The 16658-nt window shown below is 47.6% G+C and overlaps 1 protein-coding gene across 6 annotated transcripts in view; it reads right to left on the bottom strand.

The window, feature by feature from the left end:
- Positions 1-15710, bottom strand: part of KCNK12 (potassium two pore domain channel subfamily K member 12) — a 29984-nt gene extending 14274 nt beyond the window's left edge. For all 6 annotated transcript variants that reach the window (XR_008465760.1, XR_008465758.1, XR_008465757.1 and 3 more), the window contains exon 1: positions 15359-15710. Coding sequence is in view for 2 of the 6 variants with exons in the window: in XM_054197170.1 (XP_054053145.1) it covers positions 15359-15710 (352 nt within the window). In the remaining 4 variants the exon portion in view is untranslated. The remainder of the gene's footprint in view (positions 1-15358) is intronic.
- Between the last annotated feature and the right edge of the window lie 948 nt (positions 15711-16658).

Here is a 16658-nt window from a genome sequence, read left to right as displayed (position 1 = left end):
GATTTTGCGTGGCTCGGACACAACATTTCAACCTCCCTCATGCTAATTCTGACCCACCACTTCAGATACAAGCTCTATGGCAGCATTAATTTCAGCTGTTTGATACTTCTTCTCCCCAAACAAACAGAATTAGTACAGCTGAGTTGATAAAAACACTCAGATGTCACTTATCCCTCATCAGCCTCTCACGGGTAAGTGCTGGCAATTAATGAGCCCCCCATCCTGACTTGCATAACAGGTTTTGTGGTTACCACTCTGCTCATCTGGACTTTTAATTTACTTATGCTGGTGATGGATTCACGAGGTAGTGCAACTGGACAAACTTGTGAAGACTTACGTGCCTTGTGATATGCTTTCTTTTCTTTTACCCATTTTCTTATGGGTAAAAGAGACAGCTGGTGCCAGAAAACAAGAAGGAATAGCGGCTTTACTACCTGTGAGCTCTTCTCTCAGGCCACCCAGTTTGGCAACTACCTTATCTTACTATATTTTGATGTTAAAGGGGTTGACAGTTTTACAGTAAAGATATATTTAACCAGAGATTGAGGCAAGTTTTGGCCACCTTTCAAACCGAACACAAAAAAGTCTTCCAGCTTTTGCCATGGCACCGTGTGTCCCTGCTTCTTTAAGCCAGGCCCTCAGCTCTTCTCGTAGCGGCACCCTGCCATGGGACGTGGCTCCTACAGCAAGTCAGCACAGCTCAGCAATCATTTTAAATCCCAGAGTGTAGATCATGAGAGCAGCATCACCTCTATCACTTCTTAATAATGCAGTTATATTTAATAAGGAATCAAAATAAACTAAAATTGTTGACTAGAACTTTTTAAACAAATGATTTCTCATAAATAAACAAAAAAAAACCCCCTATAACCAGAATGCTGCTTCCAGAGAGAAAGAAGTTTTGGCAACTTATAGACTAAGGTCTCACAGGGCTGGTCCTTGAGATGTGAGTTACAGAATACAGGCAGATAAACCAAGAGCAACCAATTTTGTTTCGCGTCTGTTCCACACTTGCTTTAATTCATGACTTCCCATAGCCCTGGTTGGTCTTTATTGACTAACATATAATCTGCATCAAGGAAGGTATCATATTCTGAATTTTGAGTCTAAAAATCTGTATTTGGATTCTGGTGCTCCCTTCAACCCCTTTTGCACCCGTTAGCGTTTCCTTATTATTGTCCCTGATAGAGTCATACCTGTATATTTCACAGCTGCCTTTCATATATTCTATAGCTCCTTACCACTTAACATCCAGAAACAGTTGCCTTGGATACAGGGTCACAGCTCAGAGCCGACAGAACCGCTGCAGATGGAAAACTTCTGCTGCATCCAGCGCTTTTACCCAAGGAGTGCGAGTACTACGAGGCAGTTCTTCCACCTGGCTTTGCATTTTCAGACTACGAATGAAAAACTTACTTTCCCTTTAACATCTTTGTCAGCCTGGTGTATTAAAATACTCCCCTTTGGGCTCAAACGGTAAATTTGTTTTAGAGCTTTCCCATTGCCAGAGCCTTTAATATCAAAGTTGCTGTACAATCACATTTGATCTTATTTAGATTACTATCTGGAAACAGAGCTACCTGAATGGTAGTGGTCTGTCCAGCACCGTGTGCATTAAGACACTTTAATTTAGACCCAAGCTAAGTCTGAAGACATGAGAGACCACTGCAGTTTTTAGGGCTGGTATAACCGGTATCGTACACAAGCTTGCAGTCCTTGGTGACCATGTACTGGAGGAGATACCCCATGGAGAAAACACTGAGTGACGGCAGTGACTGACTCCCATAATCAATCAATCAATCAATCAATCAATCAATCAATCAATCTATCTATCTACTTATCTATCCATCCATCCATCCCACTTCAAGTTGAATAAGCAGGCTGTGATTCTGTGTTTCTGGCATTTCCTATCTTTTTTGTAATTTCAATAACATTCTTTTAACATGGACTTGTTCTCCCCAATGCCCACAATGAACAGGTGGACAAAGGTCCTGTAAATTTGTTTTGTGAACCAGGGTGGGCTAAACCAGGTCCTTTTTCTTTCCCCCAAACTCCCCTTCAGCACATGCAAATGTGCATGCATGCACCCGATCCACCGGAGACTGCAGGAAAAGATGCTCAGTCTATTCTGTGACCTGAAAGAGAACCATCATAAACTCGACGAGCGTAGTTAAAAACCATCCAGATCACCATTGTTGATCCTTGTTACCTCTTCACTGGTGAAATATTAGTCAGATTTGAGACAACTGCTATTCAGAAGGAGCCACGCTGGCAGAAGAGAGGCAGGAGATGATTAATCAAACATTAAGGAGTTTCAAGGAGCGGCAGGCAATTATTAAAGGCTTTCCACAGCACCAATTTTATTCTGTTTACACACAACTGTGATCAGATTATTGGTTATCCAAAGTGCTGCTATGCATAACATCAGTGAACGCCAGAATCAATCACCCCCAGCGTTTCTCTGCTGACTCTGATTTAAGCCGCAGCCTTAAAGGTCATGGCCACATTTTCATTCCTCTTTAAAGTACACTGGTTTCTTAAAAAGTTGCTAGAATTGTCAGCCTAAATTTACCTAAGCTTCCTTGACCAAAAAAAAAAAGTGAATCAATTGGAAGCCATGACAATAAAGAACTAAGAGGTAAAGCTAATAAATAGTTTTTAGTTACCCGATGCATGTGAAGCGTATAACAAGAGACCAAGAGGTATCAATATTTTTCTGTAGAGGTGAATGAGAAAGACAAACCTAAAATTACGCCAAAAAGTGACTTGGATGAGGATGAGAGACCTCGTGCCCAGGGCTGGGAAGCAGCAGGGCAGCTCCATCAGGCCAGGGATGCCGGGATTCCCTGTTTCCTCTGGCAACCTGTGGTTTCTCTTGGTGGGCAAGGGGCCTGTGCTCCCACGGGCATCCCCTGGAGAGCAGCAGGATGCTGTGAGGGGCTGCCCCGTGGGGATGGGGCAGGAGGTACTGCCGTGGGGTGTGATGGAAAGGGCTGTGGAGGTAACCAGAGGTGCTGGTGACGGTGATCCCTGGGTTGGAGAGGGAACCTGGGTGCTCTGGAGAGGAAATTTTGGAGGGGAGACAGTGGTGAAGGATCTCCTCTGGTAGGAAGGGGACAGGGCAGTCAGTTGGGGGCTAAGAAGCTGCAAGGAAACCTGTCTTGCAAAATCCCCTGAAGATGGGAACATGAAGCCTGACCCCTACGTGCAGAGTACTTGCACGTGGAGGTGCTGCCCTGTGCGGCTGATACCTGGCCATGTCAGCAGGCACGTGAGGAGGGGACCCCATGTCCTGTGGAGGTGTCCTGTGTGACAGAGCTTAGGCTGTGTGACTTAGGCTGAAGGATATGCCAGACCTGAGGGGAGTAAGGGTGAGCTTTCTTCTCAGAAACCTCAAGTGTCACCACCTTGACAGGAGTCTAAGGCATTAGGGGTACCCCCCTAAAATTCCCTGGGAAAGAGGAGAGGAATAACCTCCTCAGAACCTGGCTGCTCATGTACGTTTACCCTCTCTGCTACGCAGCAGGTCTCCCAAGTGCGTTTTTCTATGCTGACACCTTCTAGTTGAGCTTTCCAAGACAGATCTTCAACTTCTAGTGAGTACTCAGCAGGCACATTTATCAGCTCAAGTAGTCTAACTTTTATAAATGTGAGTGATAAATAACCCTTAAAAAGAGAAACGCTGGGGCTTCAGCTTTACTAGCAGCGGCAGTACTCTTGCTCTGTTCATCTACCAGAAGTAGGCAAGCTTCCTTTTTTTCTGAGTTGTACTGCTTGTTGCCCTTTCTGTGTACAGCGTGAGAAGAAAGTGCACACCAAAGACTAACCAAAAAAAAAACCCCACCCCTTGCTCACTACTAAATGCCATTATTGTAAACACGTAGCCCAATAAACACAGGAGGCTGATCATCCGGCTTGGCCAAGCCACTTTGGTGCAGAACCAAGATAAAGGCAGAAGCGTAAGTGTCTCTAAATCAGTTTTACAGTTCCCTGGCTGGGGCGGGCTGCTCCTTTATGCTCCTCGCGCAACCAAACAGGGACTGGCTTGTGCCAGGCCACCGGCATCGCCAGCTGAGCAGTAGCTCTGGCCCGAGGTCTTGCTAAGCAGCCCCCCTGAAGGGGGAACACACGGGGAGGGTCATGGGCTTGAGGCTGGAAATCTTGGGCAAGCTTATGTTTGCGTTTGCTGGTTGATCTTATTGCATCAGGACACAACTTCTAATGAAGGACAGAGGTTCTCTCCTAAAACGTGACAATGGAGAACAAAGTTCAGACAAATAGGCAAATTGGAGGAGTATGAATTCAAACTGCACACAGAAAGTAAGGACCTACAAGCTGGCATTACGCTTGTTCAATTTCGACTGTAAAGGGAGGGAGGTGTCCTGCAGTGTGACAGTATTCCTTAACTTCCCCATTAACATATTGTTCATAAATATACTTTCTTCCAGTACTCCAGGTTTTATTGCTTTTATAAATAATATAATCTTCTCTGCTAAACTCTTGGGGGCAGAATCTGGTTTACAGTCGTAAAAATCACAGCTGAAACTATTTTCTTCGTTTTATGCTACCTTTCTTGGGCAAATCTTAAGCAAGATGACACTAAACCCCTTCTTGTTTTGTCAGATTCTCTGCTCCTTGGCACAGCCGGGGTGCTCTGATAGCTTGTTAAAACAGAAAGAATATGAGTTAGTGTTGGCTAAATTAGTACTAAAACCACCTTGCAAAGGAAAACTTCCAGAAAAAGGGGATGAAAGCAGGATGCTCTTTCTTTTGGTTGCAGCCGATCTCCTTGTGAATTGACCTAGGCTACTCAGAGCTGCTTCTTGTGGCTGAATCCACACCTGATGATCACAGAGTCCTATCTTTGGTTTGTTTTCTTTCCTTATCCTAACAGCTGGGTGAGAACCATTTTGCTATAATCTTTTCTGAAACGGTGGTGGTGTTAGTAACGGAAAAATATAGCCTGCAAGCTCCCCAGTTGCTTAAGTTATATTACCGTGGAAAAACACTTCCCCGCACTAGAGGCTAATGGTCTTCAAAATCCCGCCTTAACAGTTGCCGGGGCCACATCCAAGCCTTGCTCACACCTGAGGTTGTGCGCAGAAGCATCTGCCTCGGCCCACCACACTGCCCAACCTCAGCGAAAACACCGAGCTTTCCGAGACACTCTCAGACAGAGGAAACTTCTCTGAATTCAGAGTAACCATTTTCAAAGATCTGCAGAAAACAAAAGCATGATAATGAAGAAACGTGCAAAGTCTGTCTTGGTAACCAAGGATATACGTGAAGGCATAGCTCACGGACCCCAAGAGCCGGCAGCTCCTTCTCTCTCTAGGGATGTGTCCAATATCTGAAGCCATACACTGCCACCTTCTCTGACCTGCCTACACTCCTCATGTAGCTGATGATATGATTCCAGGGGAACATTGTTTCAAAAGTTGACTTCTTTTGCAATCTTAATTTTTCATCCTTTAAAGCTGCTTTGACTCTTATTTTCCTACGTTTTTGAGAATGATTTTTTTTTGGTGTGGATAATTGTGTATCTAAGCAACACTTTAACAAGAAAAAGCTTATGCCCTGTCGTTTCAAATGGAGTGTTTCAAACATTAGCATTCACACCTGCTTTTGCCGTTTATTGAAACTTGCAGTCGCATTTCAGACGCCTGAGCAGACCCCAGGTTGTGCAAAAATTGTTTTCTGAGCTGCAAGGAAAAAAGAATAATGGCATCCGGATTTTGTTACATTCTTGAGACATCATGGGCTTCAAAAGAATATTTGCATGTGTACTGCCACTGCAGTGCCAGTACATCTCACGATACTTCTCCTTTCAGGCCAAGAAATAGCATTATCTGAATTTTGCAAGTGATCTTGGGTGTATGTCATATTTCCCCACATGAGAAGTCTGATAAAACACGATGCCACTCCTGGGCTTTCTAAACCCTACAGATGGGAAAGGCTGTCAACCGGTTACATCGCTGGCTTATCTTTTGACTGGATAAAACAATAAACTTGCAGCATTTTTTTCTGCTGTTGGTGCTCGTGCAGGTATTCAGAGAACATTTATTTCTTGATAGGTGTCTCAGTTCTTCTGCTAGAATCAGCCTATAGAGATGGACACGTAGGACAAAAAGGACCTAAACATACAGGGCAAAATCTTTATACACTAGCTATTTTTTTTCCTGAATTTCTGTGTAAACTCCTACAGTTATAATTTAATGAAAAAAAAACCTGACCAATCTACCTCAACTTTTTAATGGTTTAAACATGCCTTCCTGAGTCTCTTATTTCAAAAAGTTCCAGCTGAAAGAAAAGAAGCAAATTCTTAAGCATCTTTTTGCTCAGGCAGCTCCTCTAATTCATTCACGAAGGCACAAAGACCTAATTTTAAGTAACTGTAATAGAAATATAGGGTGACAGGACTCTGCTGACTAACCAGTTACTTCTCATTTTCTATTTCTGCATTTAACTCTTCCTTCCTTAGTACGTATTTCCCTTGACTACTTTTAAATTTAATGATACTGAACAACTTTGCCACTTTATCAAGATCATTTTCAGCTTTTAATTTCATCTGAGATTTTCCTGGTCCTCGCAGCTCTCCCAGCAGCAGTTTTTGTAAACGGACAAACCATTTTATCACACAGGTTTTCCCTCCACCCCCCGTTTATATCACCATGTGGACTGAAGATCTTTACACTGCAGTCATTTCCATCATCAAAGGCTTAAAGCAGGCTCGACTCCATACACGCTGAGCACAAGTGACACTGTATTTTTTATTTATCCTCATGAGATAAATATATTGCTTGCACAGTACTTGGTCTGAGGAAAGAGATGACAGAATATTCAATAAAGAATAACAAAAAGGATGCCAACCAGTTTTCTTTTAATTGAAATTTACTGAATTAGTTTCTCAACCAGGTCTCACGTGGGCAAATTTCTGCTAATTGCTGTTTCTGCCTTGATTAAATTTGCCTCCCTAAGACTTGAGAATGAATGTGAACATTTGGCCCATCATTTCTAAAGGGGAAGAAGCTGCAGTGGTGGAAGCTCAGCAAGTTTAAAGTTCGTTGAGGAACTGCTGTGGGGCTATATTTGTTATCAAGGTATTATCACTTTTTTCACCAACAAGTAAGGAGCACTTACTATGGATTTTTAAACACGAGCAATAGCAGTGCCTCAGCCATATAAGTAATCCCATATGCTAACATCAAACCATTCAATTCCTTATCTTATTGCACTCCAAAACTTTAATTACTTGAAAAGGCTGCTAATGCTTTGCCTCATCTCATGCAATTAGATTTAATTTTCTTCCTGCTTCTCTTGGATTGATTCCAGAGAGATTGCGTTGAAACCTTTCCTATGTCTATAGCTAGGTGTGCCACCCATTGCCATCAACAGACCCGCTGAGCTCAGAGACGCATTACAGTAATGTCACGCACCAGGAGGTGCTGGCAACATCAGACCTACATTTGTTTTATAAACCTAGCGTGCCAATACAACGAGGAGGGCGAGATTTCCCAAAGCTCCGTAGACCGGTCTACTACTGACTTCATCAGAAGCAGGCTATTGCGGACGTAGAAAATTAAACATTTGATTTGTCTGGATTGCTATGCAATTGCCCCTTAGGTTACAATTCTGTTTGTTACTTCAGTGTTTCTGTTCACAAAAGCTTTTATTATCACTTCTAAGATTTACTGTGCTGGGTAGGACTTTCACGTTTCAAATGTTCACCAGCATGAACCCTAATAAAAAACCCAAAGATAGGTCCTTACCTATCTTTGCCCAAAATGCGCTCAGATACGCACTTGGTGCTGACAGTCTACGAAAACTGTCTCTTTTGATAAAGGTAAGCAAGGCTCATATGGATCATGGGTACAGGCTATGTTTCCGATAATATGAAGCTGTCTCTGTACTAAAAATTTCAGATAAAATGTTCCGTGTTTGTTCGCTGTTGCTCTAACCCTGATGCTACTACGGCAAGAGGTAAAATTCTCGTTGACTTCAATAGCTGCAAACATAAGGTAATACTGCATTCATTAAATTAATTACTTTGTATTTTCCAGCACAACACCAGGAGTGGATATTGTTACATGAAATTAATTGCCAAAACATCTATCCTATAATTGTTTTCCTCTTCTCTCCACAATGAAGAACAATTAAAGTTTGCATAAATGCAAGACACGCTGTCTTGCGAAGATGACCCATCAATAAAAGTGAGAAAAAATGAAGTGTGTATGATCTGTGTCAAACTGAAGACAATCGGAGAAGGAAGAAATAGTTAGTCTGAAAAGAGAAATGAGGGTCAATAGCAGGATTAACACTAGAGATGAGGGACAGGCATGATGGGGAGCAGAAAGAAACTGTAAAGCTTTACTTTTGACTTTTTTGGAAGTTATTAACTCAAAAGACTGCAAATACATAAAGCAAATATTCGAAATTTAATCAAGCAAATAGATCATCAGTAGAGGAGGGTATGCTAATTGGGAGGCAGCAGAAATTGAGAGTTCCTGGGAAAGGCAGGTGACCGGGGAGTGTTAGATAAACTCTAAGAGAAAGAAAGGGGGAACGTCCCCAGAAGAGCAGAGGGGGACAGCAGAGGCTGGGGACCATGTGGGCTCCATGGGAACACAGCCCATAGGGATTCAGACAGGATTTGGAATTACGAGCCCTACACAAACAGGACAGCTGATAAGCCCAATAATTATGATCCCTCACTGCTACTACAGGCGCAATAACTGGTTTACTGGGAGGTTGCTTAGTAATACAGACTGACTAGCTGGAGCCACGCGTGTCACCCCCACAGACAGAGAGCCATCAGAGTGGTATTCTGGCTCACCAATGTTTGGTTTGCAATCACATCGCCAAGCTCTTGTAAATGCAGAGGGGACCGAAATACAGGTATCTGCTGCCCAGCAGGAATCACTGAAGACCAAACGGAATGTAGAGCTTAGTGGGAGGTACGTACCCACTAAGTAGACATTGCTCCTTCAATTACCTGACCTAGAGGGACCCTGAAGGCTGCAAAAATGGAGAATCCTTCACTACAACCTCCAGTCTGTCTTTGTTTCGAACCTGAACCAGCACACAGTAAGTCAACATAAAACTTCCCCTGACTTCTGAGATGTGGAACCATATCTCTTGTGATGCCAGGCAAATTCTTTATTCCCTGATGTTATAGATGGGCTTTGTTTTTTGGGTGACTCCTCTGAGATTCTGTGATGCTTGACATTCAGTCCAGAGACCCCAGGTTTCAGTGGACCAGCTGAGCATCCCAAACTCCACAGCTACAGCAAAAAGAAGTGCAGTTTGGTCATCCCCTGGCTTAATGTCCCCATCCGTTAAAACAACAAATACATCTCCATTGTACCGATGTTAGTGTTTTGAAATATGGGGTTTCATAGATAGGGTTTAGTACTTAAGAAACCTCTGAAACTCTTAGATTAAGTAATCTGAGCTGATGTGGCTCTGTAGGAATCACTCAGTTTAGATAACGGAAGCATCATAATAGCTTCACTTTCTGGGTCTGGCATAACCCTACGGGGGCAGGTAAACCCTAAGCAGTACTGAGGCTGATTAAAATAATATTTTCAGAGACTTTTTTCTTTTTAAAAAGGGCTTTGTTTAAAGTTAATGGGGTTCCTCCTTCCTGCCTTATAGAATAAAAACCCGACAAATTTAGGATCAAAATTATTTAATCACGACCCTTCAGAGGGAACACCTCAAGTCACCCGCATAATTACATGGATGTACTCCAAGTAAAGCTCCCTGTTGTTGCTCTCAACTAGAAGAAGGCAAGCTGTGATTTAGATTACTTTCCTGCTCGGAGCACCCAACCTATGCCCACACATTTAGGAAATTCCCACCAGTGGAACCCAAAGGAATTACTACTCCCGTGAAGCTACAGCAAGTAGAGAACATTGTTACGGTGCCAGGCCCTCATCTGAGGAAAATCGCTGTAGGATTGCTTCTCTCCACAGAAACACGCTTGAAACATTGACTTGCTGACCTCTGAGCCTCTTGCTCTCTGTTCTCTATCGAGACCACCAGGGTGAGAAAATAACCTTCGGATGCCCACTGGCACATTGATCAAAACATCACACACACCCAAGGAATCAGATTTGGCTGCAGCTGACCAAGACCAAGCTGAAACACACTGTCATGCTGGCGGCACACCACATAGGGGCTGGCAAAGACAAATAACCTGACACTGCAGCTTAATAATACTGCTTGCTCTCCCAACTGCTTTCTGGTTTGGTTTTTTTCTTTCACTTCAAGGAGGTCAACTCTGGAGGCAACTTGCCCCCTAATTTGAACCATCTGCAAAAGCTGCCTGTACAAGCCTCAAAGAACTGCAGAGCCCAGAGAAAACACAACACCGATGCTACACCCTGGTTTGACTGTCGACTTTTGGGTTGCGTTGGCCACGTAGACAGTGAAATTTCATTCACGGAGAGCAGAGAGCCAGAACCTTCCCCAGCTGCAGCTCAAATTCATATCCTGAAACATACCAGTGAGGAAGGCAGGGCAAATATATTTTACCCTTAAAGCCTTCAGACCAACTTGGGTTATTTGCGGAATTTCTTGCCCAATTACCATGTGAAGTGCCTGCTCTTGGGGAGGCTCACTCTCTGGCTCCTACCAGTGCGGTCCAACATCTGACCATGCGCTTCCTGAGCTGTCTGACCACCTTTTGCTCACCACTTCCACTGAATTATTGCCTTCAGTGCACCTGGACCTCCAGATCTTCTCGAAAGACTACAACACAGAGCCAGAAATTTTAGAAGTGAGTGGTGATGGTGGCCTATGTTGTGGAGAGCAAGCCGAAATGATGTGCTGGGTATGCTGGGTCCCTACAGAGGACCCAGAGAGAAGGGGCTCTAACCCAGCCGACATCCTAAGCAAGGAGAGCGCAGATGCAGGGAGCCAGTTAGCTGGTAGAAAATACCAAATGTTATATGGCCTCTCTTCACGTGGTTTCAAAGCCCATCTCACCGTAGGGCTGTGCCTTATCTGTTTGAGATAACAGCAGAGAAGAGCATGCCCCATCCCTTTGGGTGGAGCCGTCAGTCCACACGAATACTGAGGCATTTAACAGGATCCCTTGGTGGTAAGGAAAGGATGAATAGTCCTGCTCACGCCTATACACCGTGCCCTTAACACCTGTAACCCTCGCACAGCTGTAGGGGGAAGGTCTTTGCACAATTTCTTCTCAAAACACCTATAACCCACACACGCTCCATCCCAAAACAATCCATCCACAGTAAGGGTGCTTTTTAAAAATATTACGTTGAAAAATCACTTCTATGTATCGAACTACTTCTTTTGATCTACTTCTTTAGTGCCTAGTATGGATTTCTATGAAGCAAGCGTATCACTTGATCTTCCAAAGGTTTTTGAAATGTGTACTTACATGTAAGAAGCTTAAAATCCCAATTTAGTAATAAGTCGATGTCTCAATACGTTTTAATATGTAGGTATCTAATGTCTACTTTAACATTTAAGAGAGGAAAAAAATCTGTATACGGAGTCTACACTCATGGACTGAGGCAGAAATCCAGAGCTTTGGGCATCCTGGAGTTGCCTTATGGGCTAGAATATGGGGAAACCTGTGTCTGCTGATGCTGTATTCTGCGTCATTTCACCGGGAAGAAAACTGGTCTGAGTTATGCTTTGCTTTCAGTCTAACAAAGTGCCAGAAAATACCTGTGATTTGTATTTGGGGAAGGAAGGAAAAAAACTCAACTGAAAAACAAAGTCTGCTGCCAGTTAGACCAATGAATCAAGAATAAATTTCAGTAGTTACTCCTTAAAGAAATCAGTACAAAAATAATAATAATAATTGCCTATGAGAAAAATACCTTTTGGAGTGCAAAATAATGACTGAATGTATGTAGACAGCAAGCAATCAGAGATTAGACTGAAGAATATTCTTACATAGATAGCTCTGAAAATCGAGATGTGTCTAATGAAAAATAGACTCAACATTTCATTATTCAGCCACAAACAATGCAATAATAAAAAATGAATGCCCAGAGCGCTACCAAGAGAGTGTTTTACGGACAGTAAGCCACTCACTTTGTGGGCTATTCAGGAAAATGCTTTAAGATTAGACTTAACATTTCATTATAACTCTCTCTCCCATTTCTTAAAAGACCCCACTGACACGCTTCTCACCCAGAGGGTTTGATTGCATCCCCGTGTAATTAGGGAAGATGCAGAACTGCAGCCAGGAGACAGGAGACAAAGCGCCTCATGAAGGGGAGCTGCTGGGCTCTGCAAAGCCCCTGCTCAAGGAGGCTGGATGGAGCAGTTTTCTCCAAGCCCGACGGTGCCTAACCCTTGTGTCCACAGAAGGATGAAGAATTGGAGCCTCCCTCCCTCTGTTCAGCTTGCACAAACCCTGGGAAAAACTTGCAGCCCTGTCCCCGGATGACTCTATTTCGATGCCTACACATGAAGGATTTAGTAGTTTTATTAAAACCAGCAAGAGCTGAGTGAGGGCTTGAAATGACCCAGCGAGTTTTCTGTAAGTTGGAATCCTCTACAGATAAGAGGCTGAGTAAAACCGTGGGCAATTCACCCTTGACAGACACGGCGTCTGTTTGTCAAGCAGTGAGTAAGAAAGCTTTCTGACGCGTCAGTAGGGTAGGAGCGTGTCTAGCTGCAGTAATAAAGTTGCTTTGACACACGTAAGAGGTGAAGCTGTTGGGGAAGGCAAGCTGTTTTGACTCTAGGTGTCTGGTAGCTCCTGGCGAGATTGAGTAAAGACCGCATTCTCCTTGCCAATGAACTGTGACACAAAGGCAAGTGAAATTGCTCTGAACTGGGATAATACGGTGTTTGAGCCAGTAGCAGAATCAGAGGTACAGAAATGAGCTGGCTGGGACGGAAAAAAGGCACCGCGACAGAACGGCTCTGGAACTGCTCCCCCAGCTGACATTCTGATGTCCACCATTTCGTTTCCACCATTTCGTTTCCACCACTTGGTTGTGAGCGAGACAGCTATGTGCACCTTTCATTAAGAGTTTTGGGGTTTTAGCGGGACAACTAGTTAATTCACTGGGTTTTCTCGCTTTTGCTAGGCAAACACAGCTGCCAATAACGACTGAATGCAACTGCGTGGTGGAAGAAGCCCAGCCCGTAGACAGGCTGCTGAGCCCACCGTGAGCTTTGCCCCTCCACAAGCCGCAGCAGCTTGAAGGGATGAGCGAGGAGAAGCGCTGAGGTGGGGGCAGCAGCTCCTCTTCTGCAGCTGTAGACGCAGCTGGTAAAAGCTCTGCCGGGATGGGGTGCAACGGCCTAGGGACGCTGGTATTCCAGGTGACACCGCTCATGGCGGGGCCACGCAGCTCGGTACCCTCACCACAGCAGCTCCGCCATGGCTCTCACCGTGCCCGAAGGCACAACTCGGCTTCGCTTCGAGCCACCTTCTGCTGCATCTCCTCACCCAAGAGCAGAACCTCGCTCTGCAGCAGGCTGGCCGAACTCACGCAAAGTTCTGTAGGCAATCCGGGAGTACCAGCAGGTAGCACGCCAAGAGAAGGCACTGCTCAGGGCAGCGCCTGGCAGAATCTGGCCTTTGCTGTAGCTGTGGGGAAAAACAGTCTTCGGCCTCCAGCTCGCATGTGAGAGATGCAGACATTATTGGCTATAAAGAGAGGCTTGGGAATATGAGAATAGGAGGAATTCTCTACAGGAGATAGAGAAAGGAATATGAGAAAGACAGGAATACGAGAAAGACAATTCTTGGTTCAGCCATTTACACCTGTCAAGACTGCCAAAAAAACCCCTGCCGAGTGTCTCATTCCCTCCGCCCAGGTACAAATGACTGCAGACAGGGCGATGAAGCTGAGACGCAAACGAACGCTTGCAAATGAAGAGGAAACTTCACATTTCAATAACCCCAGAGAGGAGAAGCCAGGGTTCATGGAGAAGTGAATTGATCCGCGTTTACACATCTCCTGAAGATTTCTCTGTTTGCTACAGCAGGTGTAAGGAAGGAGTGAGTTTATGAATACACTGACTTTCCCTCCCCCCCTCCATTCAGGTCAGTCATAATGATCTCTTAAAAATATATGCTCTTGTGATGAAGAAGGCCTAATGTTTAATTAAAATGGTGTTTTAATGACTGGACTATGGAACGTACTTGAAAAGGAAAACTTAACTGAATTATTCAATGCAAAAAGTAACAATACTTGACAACACTGCTGTAGTCACCATCACGACTCTATTATAGAGATTAGTCACTATTGATAAAACATTTTCCGAACCTAATGAATGTAAGCGCAGTAACAAGCTGTGTGTTTCTTCCTCTCTAATAAAGCGAAAGCGCGACATTTATGCTCAGAAGCCCCAAGACAATTGGCTTGTTACAAAACTTAAAAACTGGCAGAGAGAGAAGATCAGTAAGATCTTCTGTCCGCGGGGACAGGATTTCCCCCGCAATACTCCGAGAGCCGCAGATAGCCACAGCTTTACTTCAAGTAAATCTCCCGTATGACCGTTCTTAATGGTGCTTAGAGTAAATAAGTTGACAGTAAAAAGGTAAAAAATGGTAATTTTAGAGAAAAAAAATTAAGTTTAAACTAAAAAAAAAAATATTCCTCCCCCCAAAACTCGCCATTTGCTCATAAAGTGCTGCTTTTCCTAAACACCTATGGGATATGAATAACTGCAGTCAGCTGTAGCCGGCGATGTACTGAGAACGTACATTACGGTACAGCTAGGAGACGTGCGGCTTCGTGTAGCTTAATCCTGTATTCACACACGCATCTTAACTTTGCCAGCAGTAAAAGCCAGTACCGAGTTCACCGGTCAGGCACCGCGACCGCCTGGCTACCGTTCACCGTCTTCGGTAGCCCGCTGCCTCCCAGCCTCCGCGCCGCCTCGCCCGGTAACCAGCCATCGGAGCAGCAGGCGGATCCCGCCACGGGCAGCGGGGCGGGCTGGGCTCCTCGGAGGGCGACCAGCCCCGCTCGCCCCGCCGGGCCGGTTGGAGCCCAGACGCACGGCCGGCAGCGAAAGTTTGGTGGGGAGGGACGGGGCTCCCGCCGCGCCCGGCGCCGGGCACCGGCAGCCGCGACGGTCAGCTGCCCCTGAGGCTGCCGGAGCGGAGCCCAGCGCCGGCCCCCGGCTCCGCGCACCGATGGGCCGTGGGACCACGACCCGCCGGGGTGAGGGGTGAGTGGGGACGGGGACCCGGCCACCCCCTCCCCGACTGCAAGGCCTCCGGTTGCCATAGCAACGTGTCAGCGCTTCTCCCCCAAACTTTGGTCGCTATAACGACCGCCCCGGGGCCGCGGCCGCAGCATCCCCCGGGCGGGCGGCTGCGCCGGGGGGGGGCCGTCGGGGCGGCGCTCACCTATGGTGGAGACGACGGTGCCCACGAAGTAGAAGGCGCCGGGGAAGTCCCAGCGGGGCCGCAGGGCGTCGACGCGGATGCCGGCGGCCATGGCCGCCTCGTAGCTCCGCAGGAAGGCGCGCAGCTCCGGCAGGCTGATGTTGAAGATGCGGCTGAAGTTGTGGAGGGTCCGGTTCCAGCGCAGCTGCGCCGCCGCCTCCGACGGGCTCTCGAGGGCCGAGAAGACGGTGGCGCCGGCGCTCAGGTACGCCGCGATGAGGGCGGCCAGCAGCAGGAACCGCCCGTTGTCCTCGTTGAGGGGCGCCAGGCGCCGCCGGCGGCAGGAGCCCGCCGCCCCCCGCGGGGGCATCATCCGGTGCGCGGCGGGGCGGGCGCGGCGGGCGGCGGGCGGCCCCCGGCGGGGGGCGCGGGCATGGGGCGGCGCGGCGCGGAGCCCGGCGCGGCGGCGGCTTCGCTGCAGGGGCCGCGGCTCTGAGTCATCCCCCGGCGGGGCTGCCCGCCCGGCTGGCGGCGGCGGCGCCCCGGGGCCGCCGGGCTCGCCCGCCCGCCCTCAGCCCGACGCCCCGCGGCCCCGGGGCCCTGGGCTGCTGCGGCGCGGCCTCGCCGGCGCCCCCCGCCCGGTTCGCTCTGGCCATGCGGGGCGGCGGCGGCGGCGGCCCCGCCGCGGGGGAGACCGCCGCGGGGAGGCGGAGGCGGAGGCTCCGCGCAGCGCCCGGTCGACGGCGGGCGGAGGGCGGGAGCGTGCGGCACGGCCCCCGGGGAGCCGCATCCCCGGCGGGAAGGCTCCCCTGGCCCCGATGCCGCCGCCCGTCCGTCCGCCCGCCCGCCCCGGGCCGGGGCGCCGTCGCCGCTGCCGGTGCCGCGCCCCCGGGGTGCAGCCGAGCCCGGCCCGGGGGAGGGACGGGGCGGGGCGGCCCTGCCCTGCCCTGTCCTACCGCGTCCTGCCTTTTCCTACCTTGTCCTGCCTTGTCCTGCCCCGTCCTGCCGTGCCGTGCCCTGCCCGCCGGTCCCCCGGTCTCCCCTCCTCACCGCGGCACCGGACGGCTGACCCCCACCCCAGGCACACCCGGGGAAGGGGGGGGACACGGCAAAGGCGGCTGCCCCCCCTCGATGCGCCTTGCCGTTGCGGAGGTTTGGGTTTTTGTTCGGTTTTTTTGTTTGTTTGTTTCTTTTTTTTCTTTTTTTTTTTTTACCTTTAAAACCTTTTCTCTCTATGGCCGGTCCCGAGAGCGGTGGTTTTGAGGGAGCTGCTGGTGTTCGGTGAGGCAGTAATTAATTAGTTCCAGCCATTTCTAGGTGC

The sequence above is a fragment of the Rissa tridactyla genome, chromosome 3 (genome assembly GCF_028500815.1).
Source record: "Rissa tridactyla isolate bRisTri1 chromosome 3, bRisTri1.patW.cur.20221130, whole genome shotgun sequence".
NCBI classification, from domain to species: Eukaryota; Metazoa; Chordata; class Aves; order Charadriiformes; family Laridae; genus Rissa; species Rissa tridactyla.
The sequence above is the reverse complement of the archived record's forward strand: the minus strand, read 5'-3'. Positions and strand labels throughout refer to the sequence as shown.